At 40.2% G+C, this 17,985-nt stretch overlaps 1 protein-coding gene across 2 annotated transcripts; it reads left to right on the top strand.

The window, feature by feature from the left end:
* The first annotated feature begins 4,917 nt into the window (after nucleotides 1-4,917).
* On the top strand, nucleotides 4,918-17,982 carry LOC146687298 (ATP-sensitive inward rectifier potassium channel 10-like). Of its 2 annotated transcripts, none has more exons than XM_085439466.1 (6): nucleotides 4,918-5,264; nucleotides 11,163-11,508; nucleotides 13,419-13,630; nucleotides 13,853-13,984; nucleotides 14,943-15,120; nucleotides 16,485-17,982. In XM_085439466.1, the coding sequence occupies exons 2-6, from the start codon at nucleotides 11,163-11,165 to the stop codon at nucleotides 16,880-16,882; spliced, it is 1,266 nt and encodes a 421-aa protein (XP_085295592.1). In that variant the 5' UTR covers nucleotides 4,918-5,264; the 3' UTR covers nucleotides 16,883-17,982. The 2 variants fall into 2 exon arrangements, with proteins under 2 accessions (XP_085295592.1, XP_085295593.1); XM_085439467.1 differs by lacking the exon at nucleotides 4,918-5,264 and adding an exon at nucleotides 6,842-7,030 and having other exon boundaries at nucleotides 11,195-11,508.
* The last annotated feature ends 3 nt before the right edge of the window (nucleotides 17,983-17,985 follow it).

Here is a 17,985-nt window from a genome sequence, read left to right as displayed (position 1 = left end):
GAAAATAATAAGTAGTATCATATCCATCCCTAAAGACTGGAGTCGTCGTGGAATAAAGTGGTTATTATAGTTGCTTTCATTATTTTTCATGAAACTTTAACAATGAAGTCACACACCAACGAGCATAAATTGAGGGTTGGTGCCTTTGGCCACCAGTAGGGGGCGCTCCAGTCTTAAAAGCTGCTGATTCAGTAGGGGACGCTGATACTTCACTAGGTAATGATTTGGAATTCAAAGAAAAATTCTCATACTGAGCAACTGTGGTTCTAGCAGCAGTGCCAGAGGTATTATAAGTGTTGTCTGGACACCAGATCAGATAAGTTTTCATGAGGACTTTCTTAAAATTCCTTGCTCTTGGACTTATTCATACAGGGAGTGCAGAATTATTAGGCAAGTTGTATTTTTGAGGAATAATTTTATTATTGAACAACAACCATGTTCTCAATGAACCCAAAAAACTCATTAATATCAAAGCTGAATGTTTTTGGAAGTAGTTTTTAGTTTGTTTTTAGTTTTAGCTATTTTAGGGGGATATCTGTGTGTGCAGGTGACTATTACTGTACATAATTATTAGGCAACGTAACAAAAAACAAATATATAGCCATTTCAATTATTTATTTTTACCAGTGAAACCAATATAACATCTCCACATTCACAAATATACATTTCTGACATTCAAAAACAAAACAAAAACAAATCAGCGACCAATATAACCACCTTTCTTTGCAAGGACACTCAAAAGCCTGCCATCCATGGATTCTGTCAGTGTTTTGATCTGTTCACCATCAACATTGCGTGCAGCAGCAACCACAGCCTCCCAGACACTGTTCAGAGAGGTGTACTGTTTTCCCTCCTTGTAAATCTCACATTTGATGATGGACCACAGGTTCTCAATGGGGTTCAGATCAGGTGAACAAGGTGGCCATGTCATTAGTTTTTCTTCTTTTATACCCTTTCTTGCCAGCCACGCTGTGGAGTACTTGGACGCGTGTGATGGAGCATTGTCCTGCATGAAAATCATGTTTTTCTTGAAGGATGCAGACTTCTTCCTGTACCACTGCTTGAAGAAGGTGTCTTCCAGAAACTGGCAGTAGGACTGGGAGTTGAGCTTGACTCCATCCTCAACCCAAAAAGGCCCCACAAGCTCATCTTTGATGATACCAGCCCAAACCAGTACTCCACCTCCACCTTGCTGGCATCTGAGTCGGACTGGAGCTCTCTGCCCTTTACCAATCCAGCCACGGGCCCATCCATCTGGCCCATCAAGACTCACTCTCATTTCATCAGTCCATAAAACCTTAGAAAAACCAGTCTTGAGATATTTCTTGGCCCAGTCTTGACGTTTCAGCTTGTGTGCCTTGTTCAGTGGTGGTCGTCTTTCAGCCTTTCATACCTTGGCCATGTCTCTGAGTATTGCACACCTTGTGCTTTTGGGCACTCCAGTGATGTTGCAGCTCTGAAATATGGCCAAACTGGTGGCAAGTGGCATCTTGGCAGCTGTACGCTTGACTTTTCTCAGTTCATGGGCAGTTATTTTGCGCCTTGGTTTTTCCACACGCTTCTTGCGACCCTGTTGACTATTTTGAATGAAACGCTTGATTGTTCGATGATCACGCTTCAGAAGCTTTGCAATTTTGAGACTGCTGCATCCCTCTGCAAGATATCTCACTATTTTTGACTTTTCTGAGCCTGTCAAGTCCTTCTTCTGACCCATTTTGCCAAAGGAAAGGACGTTGCCTAATAATTATGCACACCTGATATAGGGTGTTGATGTCATTAGACCACACCCCTTCTCATTACAGAGATGCACATCACCTAATATGCTTAATTGGTAGTAGGCTTTCGAGCCTATACAGCTTGGAGTAGGACAACATGCATGAAGAGGATGATGTGGACAAAATACTCATTTGCCTAATAATTCTGCACTCCCTGTACAATAATCTTGCATCTAAGATACATTGTAGTAATATATATGTCTGTATATACATATATATTTCTGCAATGTATCTAAAGTGTTGTTGAGGAGATGAAATACTATCAGGTGTGAGTGATTGGGCCTGCAAAGAGCATAGCAACTGGTGGCCTGAATGTCTGCTGTAAACTCACATATAGTACCTTAGATATTGAGGTCATTACCCAAACTTCCTGTTCCTGTTAAGCACATTTTCACCTTAACTTTATCTTATGGAAACTTGCTGTTTTTTCCTTGCAAGGGAAACAGGTCCCTGTGATGTGGCTGTGTGAAGAAATAAAGGTCATCTGAAAATGAGTAATACGTGTACCACACACACACACACGCAAACACTCACTCACACACACGCACACACACACACTTCTCAACCCTCACCGTTACCTAAACCACAGTGAGTTATACTATAATGACTTGTTTTTTTTTTATCTTAAAAGGGAGCTCATTCCTCAAATGATCAATAGTAGGAAATGCTGTCATATGTTTCCCTCTGCTGACTAAACCTGGAATTGCAGCAAAAGTCAAACTTCTGTAATTGGTCTTGCACAGCTACTATTTTTTAAACAAAACATCAGACATCCATCCATCCATTTGTCTATTGCCTAAAGCTCATCTGAAGCTGACAGATATTGAATGAAACATAGTATGATATTATGTATTTTTATTGTTATTATTGCGGCATCATAATTACATAATGCTGGATGCTAAACATAATGAATGAATGAACCAAGTCTACATTTTAAATAAACCCTGAATTTGTAAGTCTGTCATGAATATTGGCAACAAGTTTTTTTTAAACTCTCTGTAACCTGATGTCTGTGTTTTCACCTTAGTGAATTCACCAAGCAGAAGTAAGAACCGGAAGGAAGTGGGAAAAACAGCAAAACAGCAACTAAATGTGCAGAGAGAATCAGATAAAAGGCTGCAGAGAGAAAAAGGAGGGTGAGAAAAAGAGTTTCTAAAGAACGGAGGTAAGTTCACCAACACCACCACTAACAGCTAACATGAGCCAAGAGCACTGACTGACCCCACCACACACACACACACACACACACACACACACACACACACACACACACACACACACACACACACACACACACACACACACACCCCTACTTTTTTCCCCTAGCATGCGCATGAAGAGAAAAAACGGTAAACAGCTGATTTTTTTAACAACTTTTCATACTGAAACTGAATCACATGCATGCACGCATGTATGTCTCGATGTCTCGAGTACTTCAGCACCTTGAGGTTTTAAATGATCAAAGTCATGCTCAAAAAGAGAAGATGGTGAGATCATTACTTTTTTTGCAGGTACCATATTTGATGACATATCTTCAATTAGAATATGTTGATACTAATACTTTTTAACTAAGTGAGAAAAAAACCCATCAGTAAGTGGTATAATAAAGATAAAGTTTTAAAGTAAAAGGGAAGCCATATTTTTATCGTTCCCCCTTGCTTGGTCCAACTTCCTAGTCAAGTCAGAAGTACTGACTGTAATTTACAAGAACTGTGGAGGAAATTGAATGTGGGTTGAGTGATGCTCATACAGGTTGGGGTAAAATTAGCACTGAGGGTCGACTTTACGTTCAGTGCACAAACTTACATATAATTAGTGTGCAGTACAGCAACTTTATTTGGACAGATACTTTTCTCACATAGTTACATAGTTAATAAAGGTAGTTTCCGCACATAATATACCTGCCAAAAACAGATAAACTCTAGACTGCGGGGCTATTAATGCACGTGCAGGTTAGCATGCATTATTTTAACAAAGTGAAATACTTGGCTAAATGCTCGAATGTTGTTGTGTTGTAATAACTGGATTTTCAGGCTAAATTACTTAGAGCTTGATTGTCACTGTGACCACAAAACAACCCTTGAAGAAAACTATTACTTCTACTTTTACTTTAAACTTTATAAACTAACACACACTTTATAATTTTTGCGCTCATACACTAATGTTGAAGTACAAGCACCTTGCGTGGAGATGCCCTGCAAAATGCAGGAACAAATAACCAACTAACTGCCACAAATGAGAAGAATAAACGTTCATGCTGCTTCAGCCTACGCTTTGATTTTAGGATTCTTGCTCCTGCAGCTTTATAGATGTGCATGCAAAAACTGACTGCGTAAGAAAAGTTCAGACAGCGTGGTTTAATCTTATCTTTTTCCTTCCTCTTCAAAGGCCACACGCTTGCATTGCCACGATCACACATATTTTCCGTTTCTTTTGAATACACAGAAAACTTTTACACAGTTTCACAGTGGTTATTTAGTTTCCACGATACTGACTTCCTCTTCATATATGTGTCTTGTTTTTTTGGCGGTCGGGGGTAATACAGAAAGGCTCCAGTGTTGCTTTAAAATAGAACATCTTGATGGCAACAATAACAACACAAAAATAAAGTTCAGGGCTGATCCTGCACTTTGTTCAAAGTGGACTCTTCTGCACATGTGACCAATGGTCCTCATTGACCAATGGTCCTCTTTCTATTAAATAATGCTTTGTCACCCTCTCCTGAGCCAAACCATGGGGTTGTATTCACCTCACGGATGCCCCTCTTTATGTGGCGGAGCTTAACAGGATGCTCCGTACAGACGCTCTTGGACACAGCAAACGCCGGGCACAGAAGAAATGAATAGGGTGCTCTGTGGTTTCCCCTAAAAGAGTGTTTGTGTGTGTACTTGTGTGTGTGTAGGTTTGCTGCAGGGGGTGGTTTGTTAGGGCCATTTGTTGGCGCGTGCACATGTCCTTGTGTGCGTTTGTGCAGAATGTGCACGCGAGGCACTGAACATGTGTGTTTATTTCTCTCTGCGTGAATCTGGTGTGCTGCCTGTATGATGTATTCATGGCCCTTTGTGTCATTTTAATAAAAACAAAAGGAAAAAGGGAGACTGTGGGGAGTGGCGATCAATTATTACACCAATTACACAGACTTTCAGGACGCAACAGGGATTCAGGAATGAGAGAGCTCAGGGGGAACAGTGAGAGAGGGGCCTGTTATAAAGCCAAGTCCTGTCACTTTGGGAAGAATTTGTAGCCAGTGAGAGCGGGCTTTGGGTCCGAAACAAGAGCCCGATGAGCCAGTGACTGTCTCCATAATTCTCCTCAGCAGTGTATCAGTGTCGTGGGACGCAGGGTGTTGAAGTTACTCCTGCAGAGTTACAGTCCCAATTGTGTCCTGTGAGCATGACAACAAAGCAGCCATGTGGACGAAAGGCTGAGGCTCCAGGCTCCTAACTCCTCTCTGTACGGGTCAATTAGATTGCAGCCTGCGCTGAAAAGGTAAGCAAATGAATTCTCAACAAAGTGCGCTGGAAATACGAAAGAATAAATCAGAGTTGGACCCGATGATCATTAGACTCGTAAAGTAATAATTCTCCATGGAATTAATTCTCCAGGACAAAGCAATTGTGTAGATGTGTGTAATTATATATTTGAGCTTATTAAATTGATTTGATTTTTTACTGCATGTATTGTTGAACCTAAACAATATTTCAGAAAATGCTGACACACTGCAAATTAGATCATGAGAGCATTGCCTTGCACAATCAGAGGTTGCAAAACACAAAAATCCATGACAGTAGCATAAACGATCTTGAATATATCATTTACAAAATAAAAAGTTAATAAAGGGGACTTGTCTTTTTGTGCTGCATTTTGAAGTAAAGTTTCACAGTTCCTTAAAGTGTTTCTCTTAATATCTTGGTTTCCGGAAGATGATAGATAGATGGACATTTTATCAGCAATCAGCTTGTCAGCAATGATCAGTTTGTTCTTTCCATCTCTGTAAAACATACCATATAAAACAAACTTAAAAATGCTTTGAAAGCTGTGGATACAAATCGAGTTCAGTTTATTTCACAGTGTAAACCAGGCAGAAGGTTTATTATTGTGCATATTTGCTCCAGTTTATTATTTCAGTTTACCTTAAAAAAGGTTCAATGCTGCCTCAAAAGAGGTAAATCAACAGTTTTTGGTGAAGATCTGATCAACACTTGAAGAAGTTTACACTTCCCCGCATCTCCATCGCAATGAAACTATAGCATGATATTGTCGATTATATTTCCCCAAATCTGATCTTTAAAGAGGGAGAACACGTCTAATAAATGAACTTTAGATCGTCAGTAAAAAGACGCTTAGAGGATGAGAAAAAAGTTTTTATTTCTTAATGAATCTTAATGAATTTTTTGACAGAAGGAAAAAAACAAAATAACAAATAAAATAAGAAGGGGGAGAAAAGTGTGTGTGAGTGTGTCTGGAGGGGAGGGAGGGGGATTACTCCTCACTCCAGAATACTAATGAGGGCCTTTTGTCACAGATCTTTCTCTCTTTCCCCTTCTGTCTGTGTGCTCTCATTTTCCACTTTACTCATTTCTCCCTCTCTTTCATTTTCACACACACACACACACACACACACACACACACACACACACACACACACACACACACACACACACACACACACACACACCACTTCACAGGACATTCAGGACTTTTACTCATTCATTCAAAATGCACTGATTTGTGTTTACGTTGTGACGACTTGCTTTTCTTCCATCAGTGAAACGTTGAGTCCTCACAATGTGAAGACGTATTTATACTGACACAACATGACTGGCACACATGCATAGCTGTGCACTTGTATTTACATGCATACAAAATGACACACCTACGATCACATAAAAGACACATGTAATTTCAATCCTACTCTCACATAATCACACACACTCTCGCACACGCACACACATGGATGGGCACAGAGTCGTATTTGTCAATGGCGCCTTTTGTTTCTTTTATCTGAGCTCGCAACAAAGCATTCCTGTGTACACAGAGGGGAGAGAGATAGAGAGAAGGAAGGAAGGAAGGCGAGAGAAAGAGGAAAGGAGAAGAAGAGAGAGGAAAAGAGAAAGAGGGAGATCAGGAAAACATCCACTGCTCTTTTTGTCAGACAAAAGTTTTGATTGAGTTCTTGGATTCGTCTCACTGAGGCTGCAGGTACAGTAAAGTTGTAGCGCTGCCATGGAGATGGAATACATCCTGCTGGAGAGGTTCGTTAATAGTTTCCCTCTCATTTACTCTATTAGTTATCTGATACATGGCTGTAGTAGAATTTGCGAGCGTATTCGTGTGTGCGCGGCTGACAGGGACAGGGCTGGGTAAGAGGGTGATGCAGAGTTGAAAGAGTGAAGTTTTCAATTGATCCATTGTAAGTGCAAAGCCTTTGAATGGCTCACAAAAGTGTGATGTAATTAAAGCTTATCGGTTATGTAATCCACAATCAGCAAAGGAGCTATTTTTGATTTATGCTACGAGGCAAAAGTATATGGACACACCTGGTCTAGAGATGAGAATGAGGAAATAATATTTTCACATCTGTGCAAAAAAGTAAAAAATTTTTTGCAGTTTAGAATTTATCAAAAACCCTGACCTCAGCCCTATCTAATGCCTTTGGCACAGATGCTGGCTGCAGGCTGGACCGTGACAGTGTATAATAATTAAGTCCTTTACCGCACTTACATGCAGTTCACTGGAAATTTATTTGACATTGCAGACGAGTGAGAAAAGTGTTTCTAAACTCGTTTGCGTGCAAACTTCCTCAAAAGCATCTCTGGGCCTGTTGTCTTGTTGCAGATGTGAATTGTTACAAATTTCAGCAAAGCGATTTTTCATCTCTGAACTGTTTATATGAATTAATTTTATTTCGCTCAAATTTTCTAGGGGCAAAATCTGTTATTTAGAAAAAGGAGAGAAAGTAAGAGCTGTTTGTTTTTCTCTCCTATACCTTTTACACATCTTTGTTTTTATTGTGAACATCCAAGTAGGGTCCAAACTCTAGGCTGAGAATCCAAGTAAATGATAATTTTCGTTTATGCTATGAAGATGACACATGTAAGTGCCTCTAAAGTGAAACATAGGAGACAGAAAAACAGTCCCCAGCACAGCGGCATTATGAAGGGTGAGAATCTTGAATTAGGTTTAAAGTTTTGCTTTCAGATTCTGTTTGGCACTCTTGCCATCAATTCCTTTTATGGAGAAAACCCCTCAAAACTTTGCCTTGTTGTTTGTGTGATGTGATGGTGATTACACCAGACCTCATTTGCAAGACAGCTGAAGCTTGCCCAACTTATGCTTGCACGAGTAATTTACATTGTCATTTTTGGAGGAAGCTAGTCTGTCAGAAATAAACAACTGCTTTAGAAAAACAGTGTAAATGCAGCTGAAAATAGTGTCAGTTTGACTAGCTGCAAGAATAAAATGCCGTTAAGCCACAAATTCACAGTGTTTTTAGTAATATGTCTGTCACACTGATCATTATATGCAGAATATAATAAACACAATTTTATTACAAAAGATTTCAGTTGCATTGCAGGACTTCTTCTTACTTATACATCTGAGTATTACTTCCACCACTAATATACGTTTGGAGCTCACCGATGCTTCTGTCATTGAGTGGGATCAAATCCCTGAAGCCAGGCTCCAAAATTTTATCAACAATCAGGAAGCTGAAATAAGATTCCCAGTAATCACAAATTATCATGTTAACAGGTGGCCACTTACTTTTTGGCCTGAGAGGACCATGAAGACTAGAGAGCTTTTATATCCTTTTACATGAAAAGGAGAATTTTACATTCTGCTTTAATGAGCGTGAGAAGTTCTCACAGAGTGATCTTCTGAGGATCCAGAGTGTAAAACACCCGAGAAAAGACTTCACAGGAGTCAAGTCTCAGGCTGAACAAGGCCAAAGCACACAGAAAGCTGAACTGGCCCTTTCCCTATCCATCTCTCACTGTCTCTTGCTGTCTCTGGTTTCCAGTCAGAAGTTCACTCTTTGTCCACTAAAGGTCTCCCTGATCAGAATCAACAGTAAGCTTTTTAAATAAACTTTATCTTGATAAACGTCTGAGTTTCCAACAAAGATTTTGACCTTAATTGACTCTTTCAAGTTTCTTCTCTGTCCTTTGGATCACAAATGAGTCTCTGTGTGGGTTGTCTGTTGCGTCAATGAATGCATCCTAATTACTGTCTTCTTTCTTTCTTTCTTTTCACCTTCCTCTTCCTTATCTCCCTGTTTTGTGGGCTATTCTCTCACTTGACCTCCATCATTTGTTGAACGTAAGTGAGCATGTCAAATTATGCAGGAGCTAGCTGTCTGACATGACCTGTATCTAAATATTCTTTCATCTACATATTCATGCAAACATACCAAAATGTAAAAACTGAAAAACTGAAATACTTGCTATCAGATCACGGGGACATTTGAAATTCAATTTGTCTTTCTAAAGACAGAAATAGACAGGTCTTTTGTTTTAGATGAGGGTTAGTCCAAATATGGGACTAAACATTGATTAGCAGCTGTTTCTCTTCCTGTTTTTCACATCAAGTATACATCGCCCAAACCTGGTCTTAAGAAAGATCTAACCACACTAACAGATGTGTGAGCTTGTACTTCCTCTAATACCAAGTCTCTCCTCTTTAGCATTCACCATCATGTTAACTGACACAAAGTGGAGCTGACAGCTGACAGTGATGGAGATGCTGTCAGTCTGAAGAAATGCATGCATTTCAAAGAACATGCTAAAGGAGTTAGCATCTATGAGTCAGAATATATCATAGTTTATCTTTCCATCACTGGTCACATATTTGTTAGTTAGCTTTTTTGGTTAGTAGTTTACAGCTAGTGAGTCACAGGCACGACATGGTGAGATAATGTATGACTTCCATGCGTAACTATACTTAGTCACTGAAATTTACTTTTTGAAACCACATTTTAATGACTCACTCTACCGTTTAACCACCATAAAAAGCACCAAGCAGCCCACCTTACCTGAAAAACATGTACAGACTATTCTAAAGAAATGATTTACACAAGAGGAGAGTTCTCTATCTTCTATGTGACACAACACATGAAGCTGAAACCCAATAAGTTTTGAAACGTGAAGAAAGGTTTGTTCTTCCTGTTTCAGGTTTTAGTTTCAAAGATCGCAATCAAAAGAAGAACAAAGCACCCCTTTTGGGCCACACAGTGACGGCATATGTCACTTCTTCATGACTATATTTCAGTAAATTTCCAAACACCAAGAATGCCTATTTACGGAAATAATGGGCAGGGTACAGACATTTAAAATGTGTTAGTGTTAACTTGCCCTCTAAGGGTTTCTTCTTTTATTTCTCACATTTTTTTAATGGTGTTATCTGTTTTATATTTTTAGGGTTTACACAGTCTAACTCATCCATACTATAAGAACAGCCATATGGCACTGGCCTTGCCTTCTCATAATCCTTGATTTGCTGCCTCTAAACTGTTGGCAGGGTGGCACTTCTCATTGCTGCTAAAATATTCATGCTTCAGAAAACTTTCCTTGAGCCATGATATTGGAAATGAAATATATGGTACATGTTAATATGTGTATTTATTCATTCTTCTGTCAGAACTACTCACTGAATATGTGGTGTTCTAATATTAACACAGTGAATTTTAGTAAATTCCTCAAACTATTATTACATTCAATCAGTTTCTGTTGGAGAGTGACTCATGACCAGAGAGGATTCCTGTCTGAGTGAACTCCCAGAACAGTTTCACCAGCTAAAGAATTTCCCACAACAACATGTGTGGGTCTGCATGACCTTTCATCTTTGTTATTCTGTTATTAAAATTATTACCAGGCTGAAACAAACACATATTAGACACGTAGTTTAAATGTGTTAATGAGAGAGCAGATATCTGCAGGGAAGTTACTAACAGCTGCAGTTAGTCATAGTGGGAAGAGTGTAAAGTCTGTACACAGGAAGCCACTGTTATCAGATTGGCTCTGCTTAAATATGAAACTAAAGTTCCTCTAACATGTGTCGGATGTCACACTCAGCTTGCCTCTTTTCAGCTAGCAGGCTTACTGTTCTGAAGGAGCTCAAATCATGAGCTTTTTTTGAAATCCAACCAATTAACTTTGTGCCTACACCTAAAAAGAAAGTAAAAACAAAGTAAAAAGCACAAAACCACAAAATGCAAAGGTTTCCTGCAGCTTACACCACAGCTTATACCTGCAGACCCCTAACAAGGATTGTGCAGATCCTGTATATTTTAAAGCATAACATATTTTGCACTCCAGGATGAGAATGTGTACTTTGTGTCAGACAAATGACCAATAAAAACATTGTATTCCATTTTTTTCTATTTCCCAGATGACATCTGCCACACCTCCTTCCTCTCGTAGCTCCTCTCCACATAAAGTTTGCCACTCGCAGACACAGACAGATGTCTTAAAACCTTTACTTGGTGGTGGCATATCTAGTGGGGGAGGGTCTCTGAGGAAGAGGAGACGTGTCCTGTCCAAAGATGGGCGAAGCAACGTGCGCATCGAGCATGTCAGTGGACGGAGTGCTCTGTACATGCGTGACCTCTGGACAACATTTCTGGACATGCAGTGGCGCTACAAGTTCTTCCTGTTCACTGCCACTTTTGCAGGGACCTGGTTCGTGTTCGGGGTGCTGTGGTACCTGGTCGCACTGGTCCATGGAGACCTTCTTGGTGAGAAAGCAGGGAGAAATTTAAAAGAGCAAAGATCAGGTCATAGGTTCACACTGACACGCCTCACCGGCCTTGAGTTTGGCACATGGAGTCATTCTAAGTGATCTACAAGCGGGTTTTCAGTTAAAAGTTTCAACTGACATTAACAATCATTCACTATTACACCTGAAAAGTGTTTTTCAGTTACATAATTAGTAACTGAATCATACAGAAAGTTTCCAGTTTTGACTTCAAGTCATCTGCACAAAAAGTACCTAATCTTCCTGCGCAGGTTTGTGGTTTATTATGGGTCGAATACAGGAAATGTCTGAAAAAATGTCAGTGCTGACTTTAAAACCCCAAATTATTTATACATTTGAGAAACACTAAAACCTGCAGGTCAGTGCAAAAATATCTAACTATTCAAGTGTTTCAGTTGTTAACCACTGACAGTTTAATACTTAGACTTCCTGCTGACTTCTTTTAAAAAGTGAAAAACCGTTGTGCTGTGTGTGTGAATTCAAACCCATTCAAACCGAATGCACACAGTCATTGCATAAACTGAAACAGGAGTGTTTGCTAAGAAGCTTCCCAGACTTCAGGTGTTCATTGCGCTTTACACGTCATGACTTCTTGCAAAACCTCAGTCATGTCTGTTTAGGACACTCAACCTCAATGTATGTGCAACTGAGCAATGCAAGAAGAAGTGTGAAACAGATCTCATTGCCTTCTTCACACCAAAACAAAGAGACTACAGACAAGTGTGAAAACAACCATAATAGTGAATATAACCTTGACTAAAGAAGTGACTATAAGGGAAAGTGGAGCCAACAAGATCTCCTGTTCAAACTAAATGAAATCAAATTTATTTCTATAGCACATTTTAAAAGACCGGAGTACATCAAACTGTTTCACAATTGTACCGCAGTGCAGATAAAATTAGGGGCAGAGCATGACAGGTAAAACAAGGTACGAACAATACAATTACATAGTGCAATGCAGCGGGTCAAAGTCAAACTAATTTGCTTCAAAAGCCAAGTTAAACAACTGGGTTTCTTTGGCGAACAATTGAATGGACTCAGCTGTGCGGACATCGACTGGGAGATTGTTCCAGAGTCTAGGGGTGGCCATAGCAAAGGCAGGGTCACCTCTGGTCTTTAATCGTGACCTTGGTTGCACTAATAACAGTTGGCTAGACGATCATAGTACTGTCTTAGGGTTATACAAGTCGAAGAGACCAGTTAGGTAGCTAGGCGCCAGGTTATTTCGAATTTTAAGACTAAGCAAAAGTATTTTAAAATCAATACGGTATTTAACGGGGAGCCAGTGTAAGTTAGCTAGGACAGGGGTGATGTGATCATGCCTTCTCCTGTCTTAAAGCTGCCAGTGCTATTCAGTTTAATTGCTCTATATTTTGTTATTTGTTTGAATTTAAATTTAATCATGCATTTAATAATGCATTTTACTTACAAATCTAACAGATCTATTGCCAAGAAGCATTGTTAAACAAAAAAAATAACTAACTAATTTCCTTACTTTTTGTGCTAACCAGGATGCATATGCAGTGAGGGTGAATGTTATAGGAGGCTTGTAAAGAGATGCAGAGGCTGTTGTTTCTTTTTTTTACTGAACTTATCTTGCGGTTAAAGTGAAGTTTTAGCTATAATCTGGCAACTATATCATATCTTTATTCTATCTTAGTTTTCGTTAACACACGCCTCTCCCCCTCTTCCGCTGATGTTACTCGTGTCTCAGCAGACAGTGTGTTTAATAGCAAAATCCCTTTTTTAGCCAGACTTTAAATATTCTGGTCTGTTGTTCCATAATAATGTGTATAAAACTAAAAAGCAAATAATAACAAAAGTGTTTATTTTTATATTTTAAAATGACTTAAAAGAGCTTTTGATGCTTTTTTAAACATTTTCCTCCAGAGTTTGACCCTCCATCAAACCACACGCCCTGTGTGATGCAGATGCAGACGCTAACGGGGGCTTTCCTCTTCTCCCTGGAGTCCCAAACAACCATTGGATACGGTTTTCGCTGCATCACTGAGGAATGTCCAGCTGCCATAATCCTTCTTATAGTTCAACTGGTTATCACCATGCTCATGGAAATCTTCATCACCGGTACCTTTCTGGCCAAGGTAGCCAACAAATGAAATATCCATGTAAGATGCAATGAAAAGAGACAAGTGCCTTGTATCAACAAAGCCGTGCAGGTCTTAATTTGTGTTTTGAAAACATTTTTTTTTTAAAAAAAAGCAGAAGTTGTCTTGACTAAAACAACACTGCAGTGTACATGTGAGCTGCAGGTTTACTCAATAATCATTAACAAAGATGACTCTGACCAAGTTCCTCCTGATCAGGTTGCCCGGCCAAAGAAGCGCGGTGAGACAGTGAAGTTTAGCCAACATGCTGTGGTGTCCGCCCACGAGGGCCGCCCCTGCCTCATGATCCGGGTGGCCAACATGCGCAAAAGTCTCCTGATTGGGTGTCAGGCAAGTATGCATGCAGATACTTTAAGTATACAGTAGCTGAGAAAAGTTCCACTTGTTACGGCAGGTCTAGCGGACCCGACCGCAACAAGAGGAATGATTCACCCCCAGTTCGACCCCAAGCAGCACATCACACCATAAGTTAAAATAAGAGATGGTTTATTTACAAGAACAAAACAAAAATGGGTTTCACAGGAGACACTCAGGCTTCGGGGTGGACCCACGCCAAAATAGCAGACAAAAGGAAACTAACTCAGAGGAGCGACTGCTTGCCTAGCCCCAAAGAAACATGACCAAACAACAATCACTTACTTCGCTGACTAACAAAACATGAGAAAACTGTGCCCAACTGCAAAGGCGGTCCACCCCTACTTCCTGCTGGATTCACAAAACAACACAGGGCATGTCGCAACCCCAGCTGGTTGAGGGTAAAACCGAGGATGGATGGATTGCCATCCTCAAGCGCGTCATCTTATACCCCGCCTCCAGATCATCATCCAATCCAGGCACACCATCTTCAGGATCCACCACTCCTGGAGGCACACCTGCACAGTCACATTTATATGTCAGAACCCCAGCCCACGACAACAGCCGTAACACACTCCATACTTGCAAAGACTAGACAATAAAAATAGGTTTAGAGGTCATAGATTGCAGCTTGTGGGGATAGGTTAATTGGATAATTCAAATTGCCACTAGGTGTGAATGTGCGAGTGAATGTGAGTGTGAATGGTTGTCTGTCCCTATGTGTTAGCCCTGCGACAGACTGGCGACCTGTCCAGGGTGTACCCCGCCTCTCGCCCTATGACAGCTGGGATAGGCTCCAGCGCCCCCCGCGACCCTGAAAAGGATAAGCGGTAGCGAATGGATGGATGGATGGTCATAGATTAGTGTGAATGAGAAATTTGTCAAACTGGGAACCAGTTGAACTAAAGCAACATGTGCACAATATTCCTATCAGGTGACTGGAAAACTGCTCCAGACGTCTCTGACCAAGGAAGGGGAGACGGTTCGTCTGGATCAGAGAAATGTCCCCTTTCAAGTGGACACTTCCAGTGACAGCCCCTTCCTCATCCTGCCCCTTACCTTCTACCATGTCATCGATGACAACAGTCCCTTGAGAGCTTGGGCAGCCAAGGGTAAGTTTAGCGATGAGAGCAGTAGACTCGGCGGATGGTGTCACAAACTGCATCAGAATGATTTCTTTGACCTTTGTGTCTCATTCCTCTGTCATACAAACATCTGACCCTGAAGGTTTCTAGCATAATTTTACCTCCTTCCAAGGTGCTGGTAGGAAAAGGCAAATTCTTTCAGCAACACTTGTGTTATAGAGAAAAACATCATCCCTCATTCCTCCCTTTCTGGTGTATGTGGATAATTTAACAATAGGCCTGCTTTCCACAAATTGTAGTTAGTTAATAAGCCTAGTAATGAACTGTTAAAAATAGCTTCAGTTTCTGAGAAATGTCATGACTAGGTTTACAAAAATTGAATTCATGCAGAAATAAATTTCCTCTTTTTGGTTGTGAAGTCAAAAGATTAAAAAAAAGACGTTAAAAAAATGAAGCCACTAGCTTAATGTTTTACATGTTGCTTGATGCTGTATTTGTTAATGTAGTAACTATGTCACATTCTTCAGGGGTCTCACACTCATTTTAGTTCATGAGCCACATTATAGTTATTTATTGATCACCTATTAAATAGAGCCTAAATAAAACCAGCTTTTTAAAAACAGATGATCATTTGGAGAATTTTAACAGTACTTCCAGCAGAGACATAGTTTTGTTTCACTGAAAACGCAACAAAACTGTCTCAGTTCTTCATCTGAAAAAAAGAAATGTGAAATGAAACAACATGGTCTCTGATTCCCAACCAGACCATGGGTGATGTCCTTCCAGTAATTAAATGGCTGTAAAGCTGATGACAGTTCTGTCTCCATTACTTCTTTATCTGCATGGACACTTGTTTTTGACGTGAGTTTTCATCTGCATAAAGATTCCCTAGCTGGGCCAACGTCCTCATTTTAGGTTTGACAGCGTTTTAGTAGGTAAAGGTGATGCTTGGACATGAATTGAGCTGCGGTTTGGGGAAGGCCTCGAAGGGGACTGCCGACGGCTCCCGGGCCTGGCAGATCTCCATGTACTAAATAGAAGTGAAGAAGTTAAGAATCGAAAACAAGGAGGGAGGGAGGGTGGGGCACGTAAACGAGAATGAACAGCTTGCAGAACTGGGGGAACCCATAGAGATGACAACCAGAAGGAGCGTTTTTAGAGGCGTGGTCCTGCTCCTGAAATTCCGATACACGATCTCCAATTAAAAGAAGATACACACAAAATGCTCATAATAACACAAATTAAGAGCACTACTAGTGGTTAAAAACCCTTTACTGTAAGTCTTTAAGTGAAATATTCTTATAACTTTCTTTCATCCATTTTGTCCTAAGGATATTCTTGGTCTTTAACTTTAATGTGACATTTCTTTCCATTGTATGTACCTTCTTCAGGTGGTGGCTGGACTGACCCAGAATTGGCTGACTTTGAGTTGCTGGTGATCATGAGCGCCACCGTGGAGCCAACCTCCGCCACCTGTCAGGTTCGCACCTCTTACCTGCCAGATGAGATCCTCTGGGGCTACGAGTTTCCCCCTGTAGTTTCCCTGTCTCCCTCAGGGAAATATGTAGCAGACTTTGCCTTCTTCGACAAAGTGGCCAAGACCAAGACCGCCCCCATTTTTAAGCCATCCAGCCCCCAGCACGGGTACCAGAGCAATGGAGGGGGGACTGTACCTGAGGTGACTGATCCAGAGAAGATTCGTCTGGAGCAGAGCTACAGGGAACAACGAGGAGAGGACCGAGGTCGGGTCAGGGACGCTCCTCTGAGTGTTCGCATCAGCAACGTGTGAAGAGTATAAACCAGAAGGTTTAAAAAGCAACAGGAGACGTCGCCAAGTTCAGTGTAAATAACAAATCAGTGAAACATCATATCGATGAACAGAACAGATTAATGTTGACTACTGTATGAACATGTGGAGTATGTTATTGTCATATGCTTGCTGGGTATGATATATATAGATACACTCACTTGACTGTATTCATATGAAGGAATAACGTCATAACTACAGCTCTTTACATCTGATCACAGCAAAAGTCCATTCACTTCACATACACTACATACAGTTTTAACTCAAAAAACTACAATACAAATGATACAAAAATCAAGTAAAGAAGATGGAAATCTCAGTGGGCACTAACCAAGTTACAAAAAGGTGTGAGACAGTGGTGTTTAATTTTCATTTTTTCCAAAGTAGAGCAGAATAAAGAGTGGGTTTGGAGACGTTATTATGACGAAGTGAGATGGAAACACCCGCCCACTTAAGTAGAAGCACTGAACCGTGTATAATACGCCTAAAATGTATGCAAATGTGTGTTTAAAATACATACCCTGTTACATGTAAACATTTATGTACAAAGGTCATATGACTCTGAGTTTTTGCAGTAAAACAGGAGTAAAAGCAGTTTTTCTGCCTCCTGCAACCCCTCCCTACCCCCGATTTCCTCTAAATGAGTAATATATTTTATATTTCCTGGTAAAAACCCAAACATGTACTGTAATAGTTCAATTAAATGTAGCACTACAACTGAAAAGTAGACAAAGCTGATACGTTTTGTGTTCAGTATGACCTGTATGTTGGTAATGGTATTTGTATTTCATGATTTCTGTCATGCGTGACTGCTGTTGCTGCTTCAGAACATAGCACTTTATGTATGTGATGTAAATTTGCATCTTGAAAGGTTAAGGTGAATGTGTGTTAAATTTTGAGTCTACTAAAAGCACTCAAACACTGAAAATGATTGAATTGTTAGTTTTAAAAAACAAATGATTAATGTTTTTTAACAAATCAGACTGTAACAGTTTTTTGAATGTCTCTGTAGCTTTAATAATATTAATATGTCCAGATATGCACAAACATTAAAGGAACTCTCCTTTATGTAAAAAGCAGTAGCC

The sequence above is a fragment of the Copadichromis virginalis genome, linkage group LG18, assembly GCF_057382275.1.
Source record: "Copadichromis virginalis isolate Kocher_CV1m ecotype Utaka linkage group LG18, C_Virginalis_male_GT1.1, whole genome shotgun sequence".
Lineage (NCBI taxonomy): Eukaryota > Metazoa > Chordata > Actinopteri > Cichliformes > Cichlidae > Copadichromis > Copadichromis virginalis.
The sequence above is the reverse complement of the archived record's forward strand: the minus strand, read 5'-3'. Positions and strand labels throughout refer to the sequence as shown.